This window comes from Charadrius vociferus, unplaced genomic scaffold (assembly GCF_000708025.1).
Source record: "Charadrius vociferus isolate BGI_N301 unplaced genomic scaffold, ASM70802v2 scaffold62, whole genome shotgun sequence".
Lineage (NCBI taxonomy): Eukaryota > Metazoa > Chordata > Aves > Charadriiformes > Charadriidae > Charadrius > Charadrius vociferus.
Window position 1 is genome coordinate 3,369,949 of NW_009647419.1, and position 16,357 is coordinate 3,386,305.

General features: G+C 43.6%; 1 protein-coding gene across 1 annotated transcript in view; it reads left to right on the plus strand.

The window, feature by feature from the left end:
• Positions 1–15,942, plus strand: part of RSPH9 (radial spoke head 9 homolog (Chlamydomonas)) — a 19,057-nt gene extending 3,115 nt beyond the window's left edge. Inside the window, exon 4 of the mRNA XM_009880451.1 lies at positions 15,689–15,942. Coding sequence (XP_009878753.1) covers positions 15,689–15,849 — 161 coding nt within the window. The 3' untranslated portion in view covers positions 15,850–15,942. The remainder of the gene's footprint in view (positions 1–15,688) is intronic.
• The last annotated feature ends 415 nt before the right edge of the window (positions 15,943–16,357 follow it).

Sequence of the window (16,357 nt, forward strand, 5' to 3'; positions counted from 1 at the left end):
TTTAGGAAATGCTGCTGTTTGCCCCCCCCCCCCCTTTTTTTTTTCTAGAGTTTGTGGTAGGGAGACTCTTTTTAATTTTGTGTAGTCTGAAAGTACAGAGCCACTGCAGGAGGACATAAATCTGCCATGCTTTCTATGTTTCCACTAGAAAATAGGCTCCCAGGGCTAAGAGCCTGAAGGCTAATTTGCATCACAGAGCGGGTTTTAGCCATCTTCAGTTGTGAAGGAGAATGGTACCTTCAAAAGATTACAGATCTCATACTGCAGTGTTTCTCATCTAGTTCAAGGGACCAGGCAACTGGCAGGTCATGCTGTATGTTAGACATGAACATGAACACGGCAGTTTTGTGGAAGTCTTTAAATCAAATTTGACTTGGCAGACAGAAAGTGGGGCTCAGGTGTGCCACTGTCATGTTTGTCTTCCTGTGGCAACTTGAGGTCTATGTAACCGGGAACCTTTGCCTCCTTCCTGAGAGGTTGTTGCTGTCAGTGCAGATCTCAGTCTCCTCAAAAACTTACCTCTCAAAGACTACCTGAGCTCAAGTGCAGCTGAGTGCTTCTTAATGGAAGAGGAGGAGATTCATCATGGTGCCTGTGCAGCTCTGGCTGTATTGTCCTCTTTTTTGGACTGAACCTGGGGATTGATGCAATGAGCTTGTTAGGCAAAGGAAGTAAGACAGGAACTGGTTACAGGATCAGCAAGGGATGTAGCCTCTCTAATTGCACTATATCACATGCAGATAGGAGCGCTGACATTAAAGAAAGATCAGCCTACCCCCCTTTAACAAGCATTCAGGTTGCCTAAAGGACTGGTTGCTTGTGAAAATGTGGGGAATAAAAAGAACAGAGAGCAGACACGGGCTTTTTGCTGATTTTATCAGCATGGCTCTGCCAAAGTCACTCGCTCCTGGTTGCAAGGCACTCAGACCCTCGTTCTTGGATTACCTTCCTTGAACTCTGCCAGTGCATGTTTGCCTGATCCAGAGCAGACAGTGCCTTTTCTATTTCCTGATGTTGTTCATAGCTCTGGCAAATCCCCTCATTTTGACCTGAAGCTTTTCTTGCCGTTCCTGGCTAGGTCCTCTCTTGAATGGTTATTGTCAGAGCAGAAGTAGTAATTCCCAAATCTATTGCATCTAGAATTGTGACTGAAGCCGGAATTCTCTCTGCCTTCAACAAACACAAAAACTGGACTGAGGGTGAGCGACGTCTAAGTGATGCTCCCAGCCTGCATTGGCTAGAATTCCCCAAGCATCTTAAAAGACCTAAAGAACAGGACTGATTTTAACGTGTCTAAAAGTAACAACAGCTCTGTTGGAATAGTTTTCTTTATTAATTGGAGACTGAGCATCTTTGATAGCTCTCAAGGGGGTAACAGTCATAAAATGCATGGTGTGTCATTCTAGGAGAGCAGAGGTGTCTTGCAGAATGGAAAGTTGGAGGCAGAGAGAAGATTTTACATGACAGCTGAGAGGTGGGAAGAAAGGAAGTTAAAACTGGATTGAATAAAGGAAACAATGGTAAAAGCAGTTTAGTGCAAGACTGGAAAACCTGGAGATTTGTAACAAAACTGTCTGCCACCCTTATCTTTACCAGCACTATCCGTGGTGATTGCAGGTTCCAGATTCTGTCTGTGTGTCTATCTATCAGGTTATCTGTGCATTTTAAGAGTTCAGAATATGTTGCTGCTCCTCCCCTAACCATACTGTGAGTCTGTTTGCTTTTTCTTGATGTCTCAAATCCCAGAGGGAAGTGACTGTGTCATTTAGCTTTTATTAAAAAAAAAAAAAAAAATTTAATGATTGTAGAGAAAAGTGGGAGAATGTGATCCCTGTCTCAAAAGCAAATTCAGTCGGTTTATTCCCTTTAAAATGTCCAGCTTTCTGAGCCAAACTCATTAATTTGAGTGGCCTGACTCATGATTTTTTGAATGTGGAGGGGTTGCGCTACTGATCTTCTGTCACCACAGTATCAGATCATGTAATGCTTCATTCTGATCCAAATGGCCAGCTGGCCAGAATGTTGCATGCTGGGATCTGTAGGTTTTGCTGGCCATATGTCTGCATTAAAGATAAGCTTGTTTGCTCTAGTCTAAGCAGACAATCTGCTCAACTTTATGCACAATTAGATGTAGCCTTTCAGCTGCTGGCAGATTGCCCGTGTGGTCCTTTCTGCTGCATGGAGTTCGGCACCCCAGGCGATAGCATTTCAGGAACTAAAGTTGTGGCAGTTTTACATGTGCTTTTAGATAATGGAATGGCAAAGCAAATAGCAATAATTCCTGGCATCTCTACAGCATTTTCACATTCTGACCTACTGTTGTGTATATATGAAGTAATAGTCACTTGTCAGGCATTGGCATGATGGGAAAAGTGAAAACAGAGGGGGAAGGATGATTTTACTGTGACCATGGTCAGGCAATGCTACATTCTGCAAGGATAAAGGAAGGGGATGGGAGAAAGCCTAAGGTATTAGTGTAGAATGGAAGGCTTGGGAGGAAGCAAAATAGGGGATGGAGAATTCAGTTCTCTGGTGTTTTCAAACTACAGTTCAGAAAAGCAATAACTTGACTCTGAAGATTTGTTACAGATACTGACTCAGATCACTTTGATATGGAGATAAGGGACACCAAGAGGGCACTGTTAAAAACTGATGCAGGAGGAGAGATACGTCAGAGGCAAAGGGAAAGAAAAATATAGATAGGAAAAGATATGAATGGAAATAGGCTTTTTATGAGAAGAATTTACTCAGAAGTCATGACTCCCCGTCAAGAAATAGCTGCTTTTGGCTAAAAGCTGACCACACTTCACTGGTGGAGTAAAAGCAGGAGTTAGAATTTAAAAAAAAAAAAGCCATATAATATGAAATGCAGGCAGTCGGAAACAATTAACAATTGATATAAACTGGAGTTGATAATGAGTAGAAAATGACAAAGGAAGCCAGGATAACCTGGAGTAATCCATGACAACTATAAGGAGGATTTTTTCAAGTATATTGAGAGGAAAAGAAAGCATAGCAATGGTACTGGAAGGTGTCACTAAATGGTGATGGTAAAAAGGCTGATAAGAATGTGGAAGGGCAGAAATACTCAGTAATTTTCTTCTGGTTTATTTTGGAAAGAATATTGACACATCAAATGAAGACGACAAAATACTGTTTCAGACAGTTTTCAGACTATTTGCTAAGGGAGGATAGAGTTAGGCAACCTTTTCTGTTTGTCAAAAAATGAAAATGGCAGAGCCAGGTAAGTTACTCCTGAAATCATTATCTCAGGAGACTTGTGGTATACTTACGATGCTAACCTTTAATAAATCCCAGTGTTAAAGAAATAGTCTCCTAAACTTATCTTTATTTGTCTCTCCACCAGTCCTTTACTTCTAGATCATTTGCAATTAAGTTGAAGAATATCAATATTGGCACTGGTCCCAGCCAAAGCCCCTTCTGACTCCTTCCAGAAATAAACCCATTCAGTGATTTCTGAATCACAATTAGTAATAAAGATAATGACAAGGGCAAGATGGCTACAGAGATCTGGTAAACTGGGCTTACTTAAATAAAGTACATTTCGATGTAGCTATCTGCAAATTCATGTATCTAAGAGCAGGGACTTGAAGCCAGACTTGTATTCTGGAAGCTGTGGCTCTGAAAGGAAATCCAGGAACAACCCACTGAACATCAGCTCCCAGTCTGATCCTGAGACTTGAAACGCTAATATGATCTAGAGATGTATAAACAAGGTCGTAGCAAATAGGAACAAGGAGGTGACTTTACTTTTGCATATACTGTTAGTGGAATCAGGATTGGATTATTGCACGTTGCAAAACTGGAGAGTTGCATAAAAGCCACAAAATGATTCAAGGGCTGGTCAGAGACATAAACAGTTCAATCTGTTTATCTTATGGAAAAGAACATGAGAATGACTGTATTACACTGTGTAAATACTTCATGCAGTTTAAGTATTGGGTACTGAAGATCTATTTAGTATAGCACAGAAAGGCATAACAGGAACAAGCAGCCAGAAAAACTAAAATGAAAGATTAGGTAAAAATTTTAACAGTGAAATGTTTAACAGCTAGCAAGTGCAATGGATGAATCTGTGTCTCTTGGTATTTTAGCATCATGCTGGATGTCTTCCTGGGAATTGTGTTTTAGCCAAATGCAAATATAAGTTGCTAGTTCCACACATGAGTAACTGAGTTCAGTTTAACGGGCACGTAGGAATGGTATGTAGGGACCCAGAACAGATGATTTGCTGGTATGCCTGGCTGTAAACTTGACGACAGCTGTGGACGGTGATGTTTAGCTTGGACTTCTTCATTGTCAGTGACAATATTTAGCTTAGATATTAGGAAGAAATTCTTTACTGTGAGGGTGGTGAGACACTGGAACAGATTGCCAAGAGAAGTTGTGGATGCCCCATCCCTGGCGTTGGTCGAGGCCAAGTTGGATGGAGCTTTGAGTAACCTGGTCTAGTGGAAGGTGTTCCTGCCCATGGCAGGGGGTTGGAACTAGATGATCTTTAATCTCCCTTCCAACCCAAACCATTCTATAAACAACACAAAGGTGACAATGGGTTCATGAGAGTGACTCTAAGCACAGGACTCAGTACAGCTGGCATTGCTTCCTGAACTATGATGCATGAGGGCTCAAAAGAGGACTGGAGAGATTCCTGACTTACCGCTGTCCATTGTGGAGGGTACGCTGGGGAGCCGAGACCTCTCAGGTATAATTGGTGACTCTGTAATGCCGGGAGAGATCTTACAGTATCATTCTAAACAGGTATACAGTGGCAGGGTGGGTCATAGTGAGTCTTGTCTACTTGCTGTTTCAAGATTCAGCTAGAGGAGGAGAAGTGCCTAGACAGAAGATCACTTCAGCTCCTTTACCATTTTGACTGTGGAGGAAGTGGCCACTCAGTCTGTAGTTCTATTTCTTTACCTGAAAATGCAGTGTTTTCAGAGCATTCTTTATGCAGCATTACAGACAAAGGGATTTGTGTCTTTTTCCTTGGCTGAATACTTTGGGCACTAGCCTTTCTGTAAGCTTGCTGAACAGTAGTCTGGGTTAGAACACTAACCTCCTGTCCTCTGAGCTTCATTAGCACATTCTTTATCGGTTTAGCAAAAACTGGTGCTTAATGTGCCCTTGAAGATGGAGAAGTTGCATTTCTAAGTGGCCACTCTCAAGGGCCATTTTGGTAGCCCCATTTTGGCTGCCCCAAAAGCCCAGGTGCTGGAAGGAAGAAGGCCAGGAGACACAAACTTGCTCTATCTCCATGCATTAGCAGAGCTAATTAACTCCCTTTCTACCGCCCCCCTCCAGGTGATTAATCCCCTATCAGCCTCCGTCTCCAGCCATTTGAAGAGTCTGTGTCTGCAGAGGTATTTACAACCCCCAGCTAGCCAGCAGAGAGCAAGTCGGCTCGTTATCAGGGCTCTAAGACAAATGGCTGCCTATCTCCCCAGTGGCCTTGCAAAATCCAGCAAAGTGCTATGCTGTGCTGGCCACCTACTTTCACCCAGCCTCCCTTCTCCGCTAACATTTCACAGATGTGACCTGAGCCCTCCTCTTTCATTGCTTAACAATAAGCAGCACCTCCCCAGCTCTGTGAAAACTGAGAGCAAGAGCACTTTACTTCTTAGCCTGCCAAGAGCCACACGGGGACAAGGCTTTTCAAGCTGTCTCACTGAAATCCAAACTAAAAGACCCATAATGAATGAGAGGGCAGTGCTTCATGTTAGCAAGGACAAAAAGACGTAGCCAAAATGTAAACCAAAATACCTAACGAGGCCCACAGCTATCCTTGTTCCTGGTTAGGAGAGGTGATCCTTAGGCTTGTTGAATGCGTGAAACTGAGCTACAGTATCCCATGGAGTTACCTGACATTTATACAAGTGGTTTTGACATACAAGCTTTATAACACAGTGGTAGAGAAGGAGTAAAACAGAACAGTGTGCATCAGAGCAGTTGGCTTTCAGATGTGGGAATCAAATGGAATAGCTGGCTCAGTGGCTTATTAGTTGGTACCTGAATTTCTCTGTTAAAACTGAAGTCAGCCATCCCTAGAAATAATTCGAGGATGGCCGTAGCTGCTACCTTCCAGCAGGGTGCACTATGGTGCCAGCATTGTCAGTGCTGTGCACAGAAGAGGAAATCACAGAAAACTAAAATGAGAAAGAAAATCACCAACAGCAGCATCAAATTGAGGAGAAGGTATAGCCTGAGTTTTCAGACTGTGTGTGGTATGCTAACCTCCTGAACTGTAGGTATGGAGAAGAGACTGTCCCTTCCAAGCTTTGGCAATTTCTGGAATGGTCACTGGGCTTTTCAATAGCTTTCTTAGCATCCTTAGTGATCACAGGCATGCAATGGACATACACAAATCATAAGCATGTCTCCTACATCCTTCAAAAGTAGAGACACTCTTCATTTTTGCTAGTGATGTGTGTGGACTGGAGAGTCTTTAGAGGTGGTTAAGGCCACTCCTGCAGTGACCCAAGAGTTGCCTAGGAACAATACAAGATGTCCCTCCTACAGCTGGGGCACTGCCTGCTCAGGAGTTCAAGATCAGACTGGAATCTCTCATGTGGCAGCACAGCAGGAGGACTCCAGAGCCAGCTAGTATTATAGCTTTTGACTGGCTGTATGGTCTGCCTTGATTTCTGGAAAGCAGTCTGTTTTCCTTGGGCTTTGTTTCTATGAGTAATAAAGCAGTGCATTCACTACTTTTGGGTCCTAGGTCATATCACCTCAGGGGTCTTGTTTAGTCAGAGGTCTTGGATGAATTTATACTGGAGCAGGGCTGCCCATCAACTGAGAGCTGTGGTGGAATCCTTCGCCCTCCTGAGCGCTGCAGTGAAAGAATGAGGACAGAAGCAGAGCCTTCATAGCAACTTTCCAGGGATTGTATTTAAACTTTTTTCCTCCTCAGTAAAAGAAGTCATTGCCCACCGTGTCTTCATTTCAGCTCCTGGTTTATTGGACATGACAAGGAGATGAGCTTCTCGCTGAACTGGTGGGAAATGCTGGTAAAGCCTCTTAGAAGCAGAAGTTGTAGTTTTATCACCATATCAGTCAGCCTTGGCCTAACCTTTTCTCTAGGGAATGATGAAAAATTACTTGCAGAGGAAAGCCTAGGGCAGTCTGTGTGTCACTGAAGTCAGAATGAGGTCAGCTTTTGCTTGGAGTGATCTATTTCTGAAGGGGCTCCACGTAAGGAGTGGCAGCTCCTGCCTGCGCAGGAGCTGGCATTGGTGCCAGCCCTGTGTATAGCTTTTCATTGCTCTTTGCTGCCCTGTTGGCCACAGAACTTTTGCAGGGAGGGAGTTAACAGGCAGTGTCTTGTTTTACTGAACACAAATATCATATGGATTGAAATTCTGCATGCTGAAGGCGTGTGCGGCTGTGTGTAGAGGGAAAAGGACAAGGAACAGTTGATCTATGGGTATATTTGTGCAGCAGTTGTGCTGTGGAAAGATAGCTAGGCTGTCCCAGACACTAGAAGATGCTTAGCCATCTTTAGTGTTCAGAATTAGCTTGAATATCAACACAAGTGCACTGTGCTGTGTGGATATGCTTTGTGTGATAATCTTCTCAGAAACTGGTAAACTCTTCAGGTAATTTGGGCCAGAATTTGCATCTAGTTTAGTATGAAAACATCGACAGTTTATAATCTGCGCCATCTGTTCCTCATTCTAAGCCCTTTTAACTAGTCCTGCTAATTTGATGATGAGGTAAGAAGTACAACTGGGGGACTGACAGGGCTTGTAGCCTTGCCTCTCCTGCAGGAGAGCAAATTGGATGTACTCTAAGCATTTGGTGGGTTTTGAATCCCAGCATCGACTGCTTTGTGTTCTCTCAGAATTCAGAGATCAATGTGAGGTTCTTTGCCCCTAATCCAGCCCCTGTTCATCATTATCACCTCCTCAAAGTTGCCAGTGCTTTGTTATCAGGAGAGGCAAAATCTTACAAGGTGGCCATAATCTCCTCTGAGAGTCAGACAGATATTCTCCCGTGGGTAAGAAAGTGACAGTGACCGAAAGCTCTAGGGGGAAGCAGGCTAGAACAAAGCTGTGCATTGCATCCTTTCATCAAACTGTTAATCTTTCTTTCAAAGACATCACATTTGTTTGGTGACAAAAGCCCCAAAGAAGCTGAATTGAGCCTGAAATCCTGTAGCAAGATTTAGAGGAAGCGTCTTTCATTCAGAGCAGGGAGGGGCGAGAGACTCCTTCTTTTTCTTCCTACCAACCAATGGGCTCACAGAAGCCCACGAAGGTGACGGATTAATGCAGGGGCTCCCCAGGTAGATGCTACGTGACTCCTGGCACGCTCCGAAAACGTTTCCACAGCGACCAGCTGAACAAGAAATATGGAGTGTGATGGGATCCAGCGTAAACTTGTGCTTTGGAAGGAGGGTGCTTTGCCACTCTTAGAGATTTCTAAATTTACTACAGAAGACCCAAAATACAACGATCTGTATTGTAGTTGTCAGAATCCAAATAGCAGGGATTTTAATCAGTTTTTCCTACTCCTTTTAAGTTTTCATTGCATATTGTCTTGCTGTTTCCTCTAGTGCACAGCCCCGTTCCAAATCTTTGTTCTGGATGCCTTCTGTGCAAAGTCTGCATCTTTTTCTTAACAACAACAACAACAAAAAAGTAAAAAGGATTCTAGCTCTATTCTAATTATCAGGTGGATTTAGGACTAAAAGGCATCTAACTGGGCTGTAAAGGAGGCTGTAATTTGATGTGTATTACTTCTGTGCTAGCTTTTCCAGTCCTTCCCATCCTCTGCTGCTCATTTATATCTGTGTATTGTCCCTTCTTTTGTGTTGGCATTGCTGGCTGTGCAGACAGATTCCAGCTGGAAAAATAACTTTATTTTTGGCTAGACTATTTTTCAGCTAGATCGTTTCCCTGACCTGGTTCACTAAGCAGTAAATAAGCACTTTTGTGGTCTCTGTGATGGAAGAGTGATGGGGGGGGGGAATAAGGGTTTGAGGGCAGAGGCTGCTTCAACTGGATTAAGCAGCACTGTTGTCAGATGTCTAAGTATGGCCTGAATTTCACCCAGTACTCAGAGGTACCTGAATACTGTGCATCTGGGACAACGTTGCAATCCCCGAGTCTTCCTTGTCACCAGGAACAGGTACTTTGTGTGTAAATGAATGACCTAGGCCTGTCTTAATCATTTGTGCTGCAGAGGCATCCCCAGTGGGAGAGGACAATGGAGAGAAAAAGCCTGTGAAGAAAGATCATTTTACTTAGAGGTTTGGACATGGTTGTATTTGTGTACCAAAGACATGGCAGGCATTAGGACCAAGCAAGAGCCACTTGGCAGCATCTGACTGTTTGTAAGCTGTGCTTTCCTGGCTCTGGTGGCTTTTTAAAATAGTACTGAACCTGCAACCAGCCTGTGTTTTTATTTAATTATTATTAAATAGTTATATGGGGAACTGGAAATATTGACAGCAGTGTTAACATATGGGGTGCAGGTGGTGTGTCAAGCAAATGAAAGAGATTTAGTTTGCAGCCAGTAAGTGGCATGAAGGAGTTTGAGCCCCACATAAGAGTGTTTGGATGTGTCCTTATGGCTGGTAGGCTGTGCGTGAAATGTCCGTGTGGCGAAATTTGTTGAGAGCCAGAGCGCAGTGACCTTTCCTTACAGCTGCTCTGCTTTGCAATTTGTCTTTGTTCCCTACAGACAGCAAATTACAAGTAGGAAGCTCTTCCTAGTGTAGGATTTTCTGTTGGAGGGAAATGGAAGCTAAATCCCACGGGTGCAGTGTAGCTTTGTCAGAGCTAAATGCTTGGGGTCACGCAGCCAAGCAGCGGCTGCTTTTGCAAAGGGAAACAGTTATGTTGCCTCTCTCTGGGTGTTAATATTTGTCCTATAACTCAGTACTTCACTCTCACTCAGGACTGACTGCAGCAAAATATGTTATAACCTGCTCTTGTGGCAGCATATTGTGTTAATGGTAAGTGCAACCATGCTGTAGCTGCTTTTCCCTTGAGACATTTCCTCCTTTGAAGAGGAATTGATAATGTCACTTTTATGACCCTCTGTGAGCTTTTGCAACATGGAGCCTCTGTATCAGGCTGTCTAGCTCTTAAAGCTGTTTCTTCTCAAGCTTGCACTGAAACGAGGCATTGCTGAATCACCTCCAAAGCAGCGATGTTATGAGAGGTCATCCTGAAAGTGGACCAGTTAAGGCAGGAAAGTTCTTCTGCAAACAGCCCTCTTAAAAGGCTTTTGTTTAAAAGCTAATGTCTCACGCACCCTATTGCCTCTGTGAATTACAAGATTCGGCCCATAGCTGGGAGAGACATGGGGGATGAGACAGGGATTTCTATTGGCGACTGGAAAGGAAGAAGCTGAGAAGTGAGGTTGACTTTTGAAATTCAGCCCTGGTGTCCTGGCAGCTGTTGAAGGGCCATAAAAAAGGCAGTGGTTTAACACTGGGTGAGCATCAGGATCTTCAAAGCACTTTCTTGTTTGGGAAAGATGTAAGGAACTCCTCAGAATTCCTGCCTGTGTTTGGAGGGGTGGAGGCTGCAGCCTGATCCAAAGAGGGAATAGGAAGCTCCAGATCTTCATCCAGCAGATATTTTTCCCATGCTCTTTCCTCCCACACAGCAGCTCCCTCCCTTCCCTTCTGGAGCAGCAACAGGCAACAGTTTCAGCACAGACAGTGCTTGGCTTCCTTAAGTTTGTTGGGTGCAGCTTAAGAATTAACTTGCTCTTTTAAAAAAAGTATTTTGAAGAATGGAAACCTCACCAGAGCAGTGTTACTGTGAGAAATCTCTAGCGTGAGAGCAATGACCTCCAGTTCCCTGCACCTCAGAGAGCTTTGCACAATGAGTTAAGTTAACTCTGCTGCCTGATTTAGGGACAATACAGGCTACAGCTTGCACGTAGATGCAAGTTGAAATCAGTATTTAACTCTAGGAAGGCCAGCTTTTACTTGCTGTCTCCTAGTTCTAGTTGTATTCCCTCCAATGCAAGTAATAATGATTTTTAATTTTTTCTACTCACAACTTTTATGTAGGATTCCTGGTGTACTTTACAGAGTGATGCTCTGAGCTTCCCAGCCTCCCAGTAAGAGACATGTTGTCTGACACAGGGGCAGAGTGAGCACAGGGACTGCCATGGAATATTCTGAGCCAATGTTAGAAAAGTTTCGAACCCAACATCCTGTTTCTGCAATTTTATAGTAGTACAGACCTACAGCTACCTATGCAATGATTTTACTCCAAGAACCACTTGTAATAGCAGGGAAGTTAAAAAAAAAAAAAAGAAAAAAAGAAAAAAGGATAAAAGCAGAATTTAATTTTCGTAATTCTCATCCCTTTTTATATTGTATTATTAAATGCATTTATAATGCTTTGTCTTGAAGGAAGAAAGAAGACATATTCATTTTAAGCTATTATTTCATACTGTTCATTAGCTACTGTTTAAAGTACTTTGAGTAATTTATGACATCATTATTTCAAACTCCTACAAGAAAGGTGGGTCTGAGAAAGCATTTTGTTGTTTGAAGATTGTGAGATTAGAGCTGTGATGGAAGAGAATGCAATTGTCTTGGATCTTGCAAGGAGAACAACTTTCTCCATATGTCATGAGTTCAAATATTAATTTTGTTTTCTGTAACATTTCCTTCAATGCTGCTAATGTGGTGAGGTATGTAAAAAAACAAACAAACACCCCCCCCCTCCCAAAATGCCCCCAAAACCCCGAAATGCACCCTAATTTCTTCTGTTGAAGAAAAGTACCAAAATAAGCAGATAGGCTCCAGAGCTTTAATGTGATGTCTTCTCAGAAGGCAGACACCAGCACTGTGTATCAAATGCAGTTTCTGAATGAGTTTTGTGTGTTGCAAAAGCCTCGCCTGGAAAAGTATACTGAATAAATCACCTTTGCTAGCTGGGTTAGGAAAATGTTCCCAGTGATCTGCTTGGTAAAAGGTGGAAGGTGGCATTGTTGCTGCTGTTTGGCTCTGCAGAAGAAGGAGCAGCTCTATGACTAATGATCATTCTGCCTGAAAACAGGATCTGAGTGAAAGTGACATAACAGTTTGAGACAATGTCTTATAATTTTTCCTGTACTCAACCTATGTCCATTTGGGATTGCCCTTAAGTAACCTGCTTGTTTTGTTCAGGTCCTCATTTCACAGGAAGACTTAGACAGCATCAGCAAAACTTTATTGTCTGTATTTGCATAGAACGAGATGCAGAATCAAGGATGAGAGAAGAGCTGGGAAGTATAACAACTTAATATTCCCCAAAGGTCTTACATTTATGAAATGACAGATCTGAGCCCTTTGAGAGTTTGCAGCTTGGACAGACAGTAGGGAAATAAGGCAGCTGCACATCACAGCCTTCAGACATCTAGCATAAAAGTGAATGGAGCTGTCTTCAATTACATCTGTCCATTTCTGCCAGGTGTGAAGGTGTATGGGAAGTTACTTTGATCAGCAGTTAACTGCTGATGAACACTCTGCAGAGATCGGTAAGCCTGTGTGACACTGGGTAAATGTTTTGAGGAGAACGTGGATCCATGTACTGTACTGCCCCAGAGCATAGATAGGGGGATTTAATCAAGTTGAATTTTATTTACTCTACCTTCTCTGTGAATTTGTCCAACAAAAAGAAGCCTGAATCCAGATGTAGTTTTGGGGAGCATTAATACCTCTGTTTTCCCTCTCACCTTTCCCACTTGTCACGCTCCAGGCATTTCTTTTTGTTCTTTGTAAATAGTTTGGGGCAGAGGGTTCATCTGTATACATGAACTTACATATACAAGCTATCACATGTACCCAGGCTGCTAGATGCTTCCGGTAGGTTGGGAGGCACTAGCAAACTATATAATCCCTAAAGGCTTTCACCACCCAGCAATGCAAGGCACAGTCCTATTCTTGACAGACTTGCTTCTCAGAGCACTGGTCCTAAATCAAAGACAATGAGAGTTCCTCATTCCATTATCTTTTTGTCAGAGAAACTCTAAAGTTTACAGTCCCTCCTGCAAACCAATGTGTAAAGCTGCAGCAAGAAGCACCAGTATGTGGATGAAGGGTTTGCAGATATTTCTGCAAGTTCAAGCCACAAGAAACGTGTGCTGAAAGCAAAGTGAGTTCAGTGTTCAAAGGAGAAATGGAAAAGTTATTTGTTGTAATTACATTCAGACTGATTTGCTTGCCACTTGTTGCTCAACACCCCTACACATAGTTTAGCTACTGCCACTAGCAAATGCTGAAAACTTGTAGAGGCAAAGTTCAAGAAACTGCTAGAAAGCTTGTCCTTTGACAGCAGATGGCTGTAGTGCTTCAGCCACTGGATGGTCTCGCCTTGCAGTGAAGTGTTCTTCACCTGGGTTTCCATGCTACTCAAGTAGTGAAGAAGATACAGATCTTGTCAGAGACTCAGTCAGAATTTGTAATCCCAGTGGCTGAACTATAATATGTGTTTTTACTCCAGGTATGACAAAGATCCAGTCCAGTTTGTGTACATATGAGTGGCACTGGAGAGACGGCATGGGAGATTGGGGCTGCCTTATGTATGAAACCACTGCTTGTGAAGACACTAGCTTTTGTTTTAACTAGGACCCGTGCAAAGAATGTTAGAGTGCAGGGAAGGTGAAAAGATGGCACACACCTGTGCTGATCCTGCCCTATACTGAGTAGCACTTTGCTTTACTGTGATTCCAACTGTTTGTCTCTAGTGGAAACATGGAGCTGAGTGAGTGAGAAGTAAGCTATCCATTGCAAAAATCTCCCAAGTCTCTAAAGACTGTGAATGTCTCTTGTACTTCTGCCTGCAGACAGAGTCAGTGACTGTCACAGAAGGTTGCTATTCTTGCTGTTCATTTAGTTCCATGTTTGCACATAACTGAAGAGGGTACTTTGAAAGGTGACAGATCATAGATGATGTAGGACTTATGTTGTGCATATTATGGTATAACAAACCTGTGGAACTTGCTACTGAAGGAGATGGGGGAAAAAATGGTGTCCAAGCAGGTGAGCAGCACAACTCACCACACCTGGTTTTGCAGGACTTTGAACTGTGGTGGTCCTTTCTGATTCTGCAGACACTATATATATGTTTCGCCTCAACTTCCCTCCTTCCTCAAACCCTCAACTACTGTAGTTAGCCATGAACTGCATAAGAGACTACGTGTCCTGCAAGTGAGCGTGCAAGAGCCCAAAGCTAGGCAAACACTGATTGCCCACCTAGCTGCTGCCTCTTAGCTGCCAGGCAAGCCAAACAGCCTGCACTTCCTCGCAGCTGCTGGCAGGCCAAACAAATAGCTTCAGAAGCTGCAGTCAACCCCTGGGCCATGTGCTGTGGAGACCTGTTGTAGGAACTTGCGGTGTTAAAGCCCTTCAGCCCTTTGTCAGATGTGACTAAAATTGGCCAAGAGTCAGAAATTAGTGGGAGGGGGAAGACTGGCAGCTGACAGCAATCACAGAAGCCCTTCCCCAGGCTAACCATGACATGAGTAAGCATGAGTCATAGCATAAATTGATGAGCCTAAAATTATCTACAAGGATGAATACTGTCTAACTGGCCCAACACATTGTGGGCTTTCTGCTTACTCTGGAATTGGCAGATTTTGGCTTTGGGTGCAGATAGGCTGACCGCTTGACTCTAGGCCAGTAGTAGCCTGACAGCTCCAACTGCTTTTTTTTTTTTTTTTTTACTTGGGTGTGCTGCTTTTGCTTTTACATGGAGATTCAGTAGGAATCTTCTTGCCTACATTGTAGCCTCTAGGCATTACTGATTTGATGCTGAAGCTGGTATTTTCTTCTCCTGGCAGCTCCTTGCCCTCCAGCAATGAATCCAAGCTGATGCTCTAGCACCCTCCCCTCCTGCATTGTTCCCAGGCTGTCCTGTCAGGCGTAAAACAAATACTCAGTGGCTCAGAGCTTCTTGCATCCAGGAGAAATTGTATTTTTACACTGGCTCTGAACCTCCTCTGCAGAGCCAAAGCAAAATTAATTTGCCCCTATCACGCACATCCTCTTCAACGGTGGAGCCAGGAAAGACTGAAGAGAATTAACCTTTTCTGTAAATTTCTATGAGACTGGAAATATCCTGCTTTTCACTTTCTCTTCTTCCTCTTTCCCAGCTGCTGCATCAGGGAAGCCAGTCTTCCCTGGAGCAGGAGAGTGCCGCCTTCCTTTTCCCTCTACTAATGCTATGAGTTTATTTTAAGAAGTTTCATACCTACGCAGGATTGCTATAGCTAGTCTTGGCTCTCTATAGCTATTAGCTAGACCAAGTAGGTGGCAGAGCTTGTTAGAGTACCTGCTGCCCACTCAGAAGCAGCCAAGAATAGCTGTAGCCTCTCTAAGGGGTCAAATATACAAGTCTGGAGCTCCAAGGGTCCCTTCCTGTGACGCATATGACATTACCATCATAGCCATGGGAATATGCTACTGTGTGAAACTACACACAGACATTTGGGAATTAGGGCAGCCTGTAATGCCAAACAAAGAAAGGGCATCAAGGGTTCTGGTCTCCCTGACTTCCCTCTTTTCAGGTGTCACAAATGCCAGTGCAGCCTTGTGCACTGTTAACTGGTCAGGCAGAACCCACCAAAATCCTTCTCCCAGCTTAGGGACAGCTTGCTCCAGGAATGCTGCCTCTTTCTCCTTTGCAGTGACTCATTAGCCCATGTTCTTGCACAGGCTCCTGGACGGTCCAGCTAGAGAAAGGAGGCACTGTGGTGGTGCTGCGGAGCCTGCTGTGGCTGGGACTGACGTTCTACCATGTCCCAATGACCAAGCAATATGGCTACGTCTACTTTGGCACTGGCGAGAAGAACTTAGATCTGCCCTTCATGCTGTGACTCTCCTGTCTGGGACAAGGACTTGAGAACATTTAGATTTTATACTTAGGAGATTTTTATTTATTGCTTGTTTTAATAAATGTGTGAAACCTCCGCACTTTGAGCAGGATTCTTTTGTGCCTGGACTCTCGCCCTGACTCTTTTCCTAGGACTTCACTGTGTGCAATCCTCCCTCAACTCCAGATTGAATTCCCTGTAAATGTGTCACTGCAGATCCTTTAGATAGTAACAAATGGCATTTTCTTCCATGATGGGTGAAGCCCTAGGTCAAAAATCAAACCCAGGCCATCTGTCTGATTAAAAAGGCACCATGCTTACACAAAAACTCATTTGGAGACAACATGAACAAATGCCTGCTGTCACCCACGAATGACAAACAAAAATAGAGTTTCTGCCTTGCAGTCAGAGTAGAAAGCTAATGCATACTGTAAGGGATCTCTACTAAACCCTGAGCTCCAGAAAGGCGTATTAGAGAGAGTGTTTTGTTTTTCAGATGGTCAGTTTCACC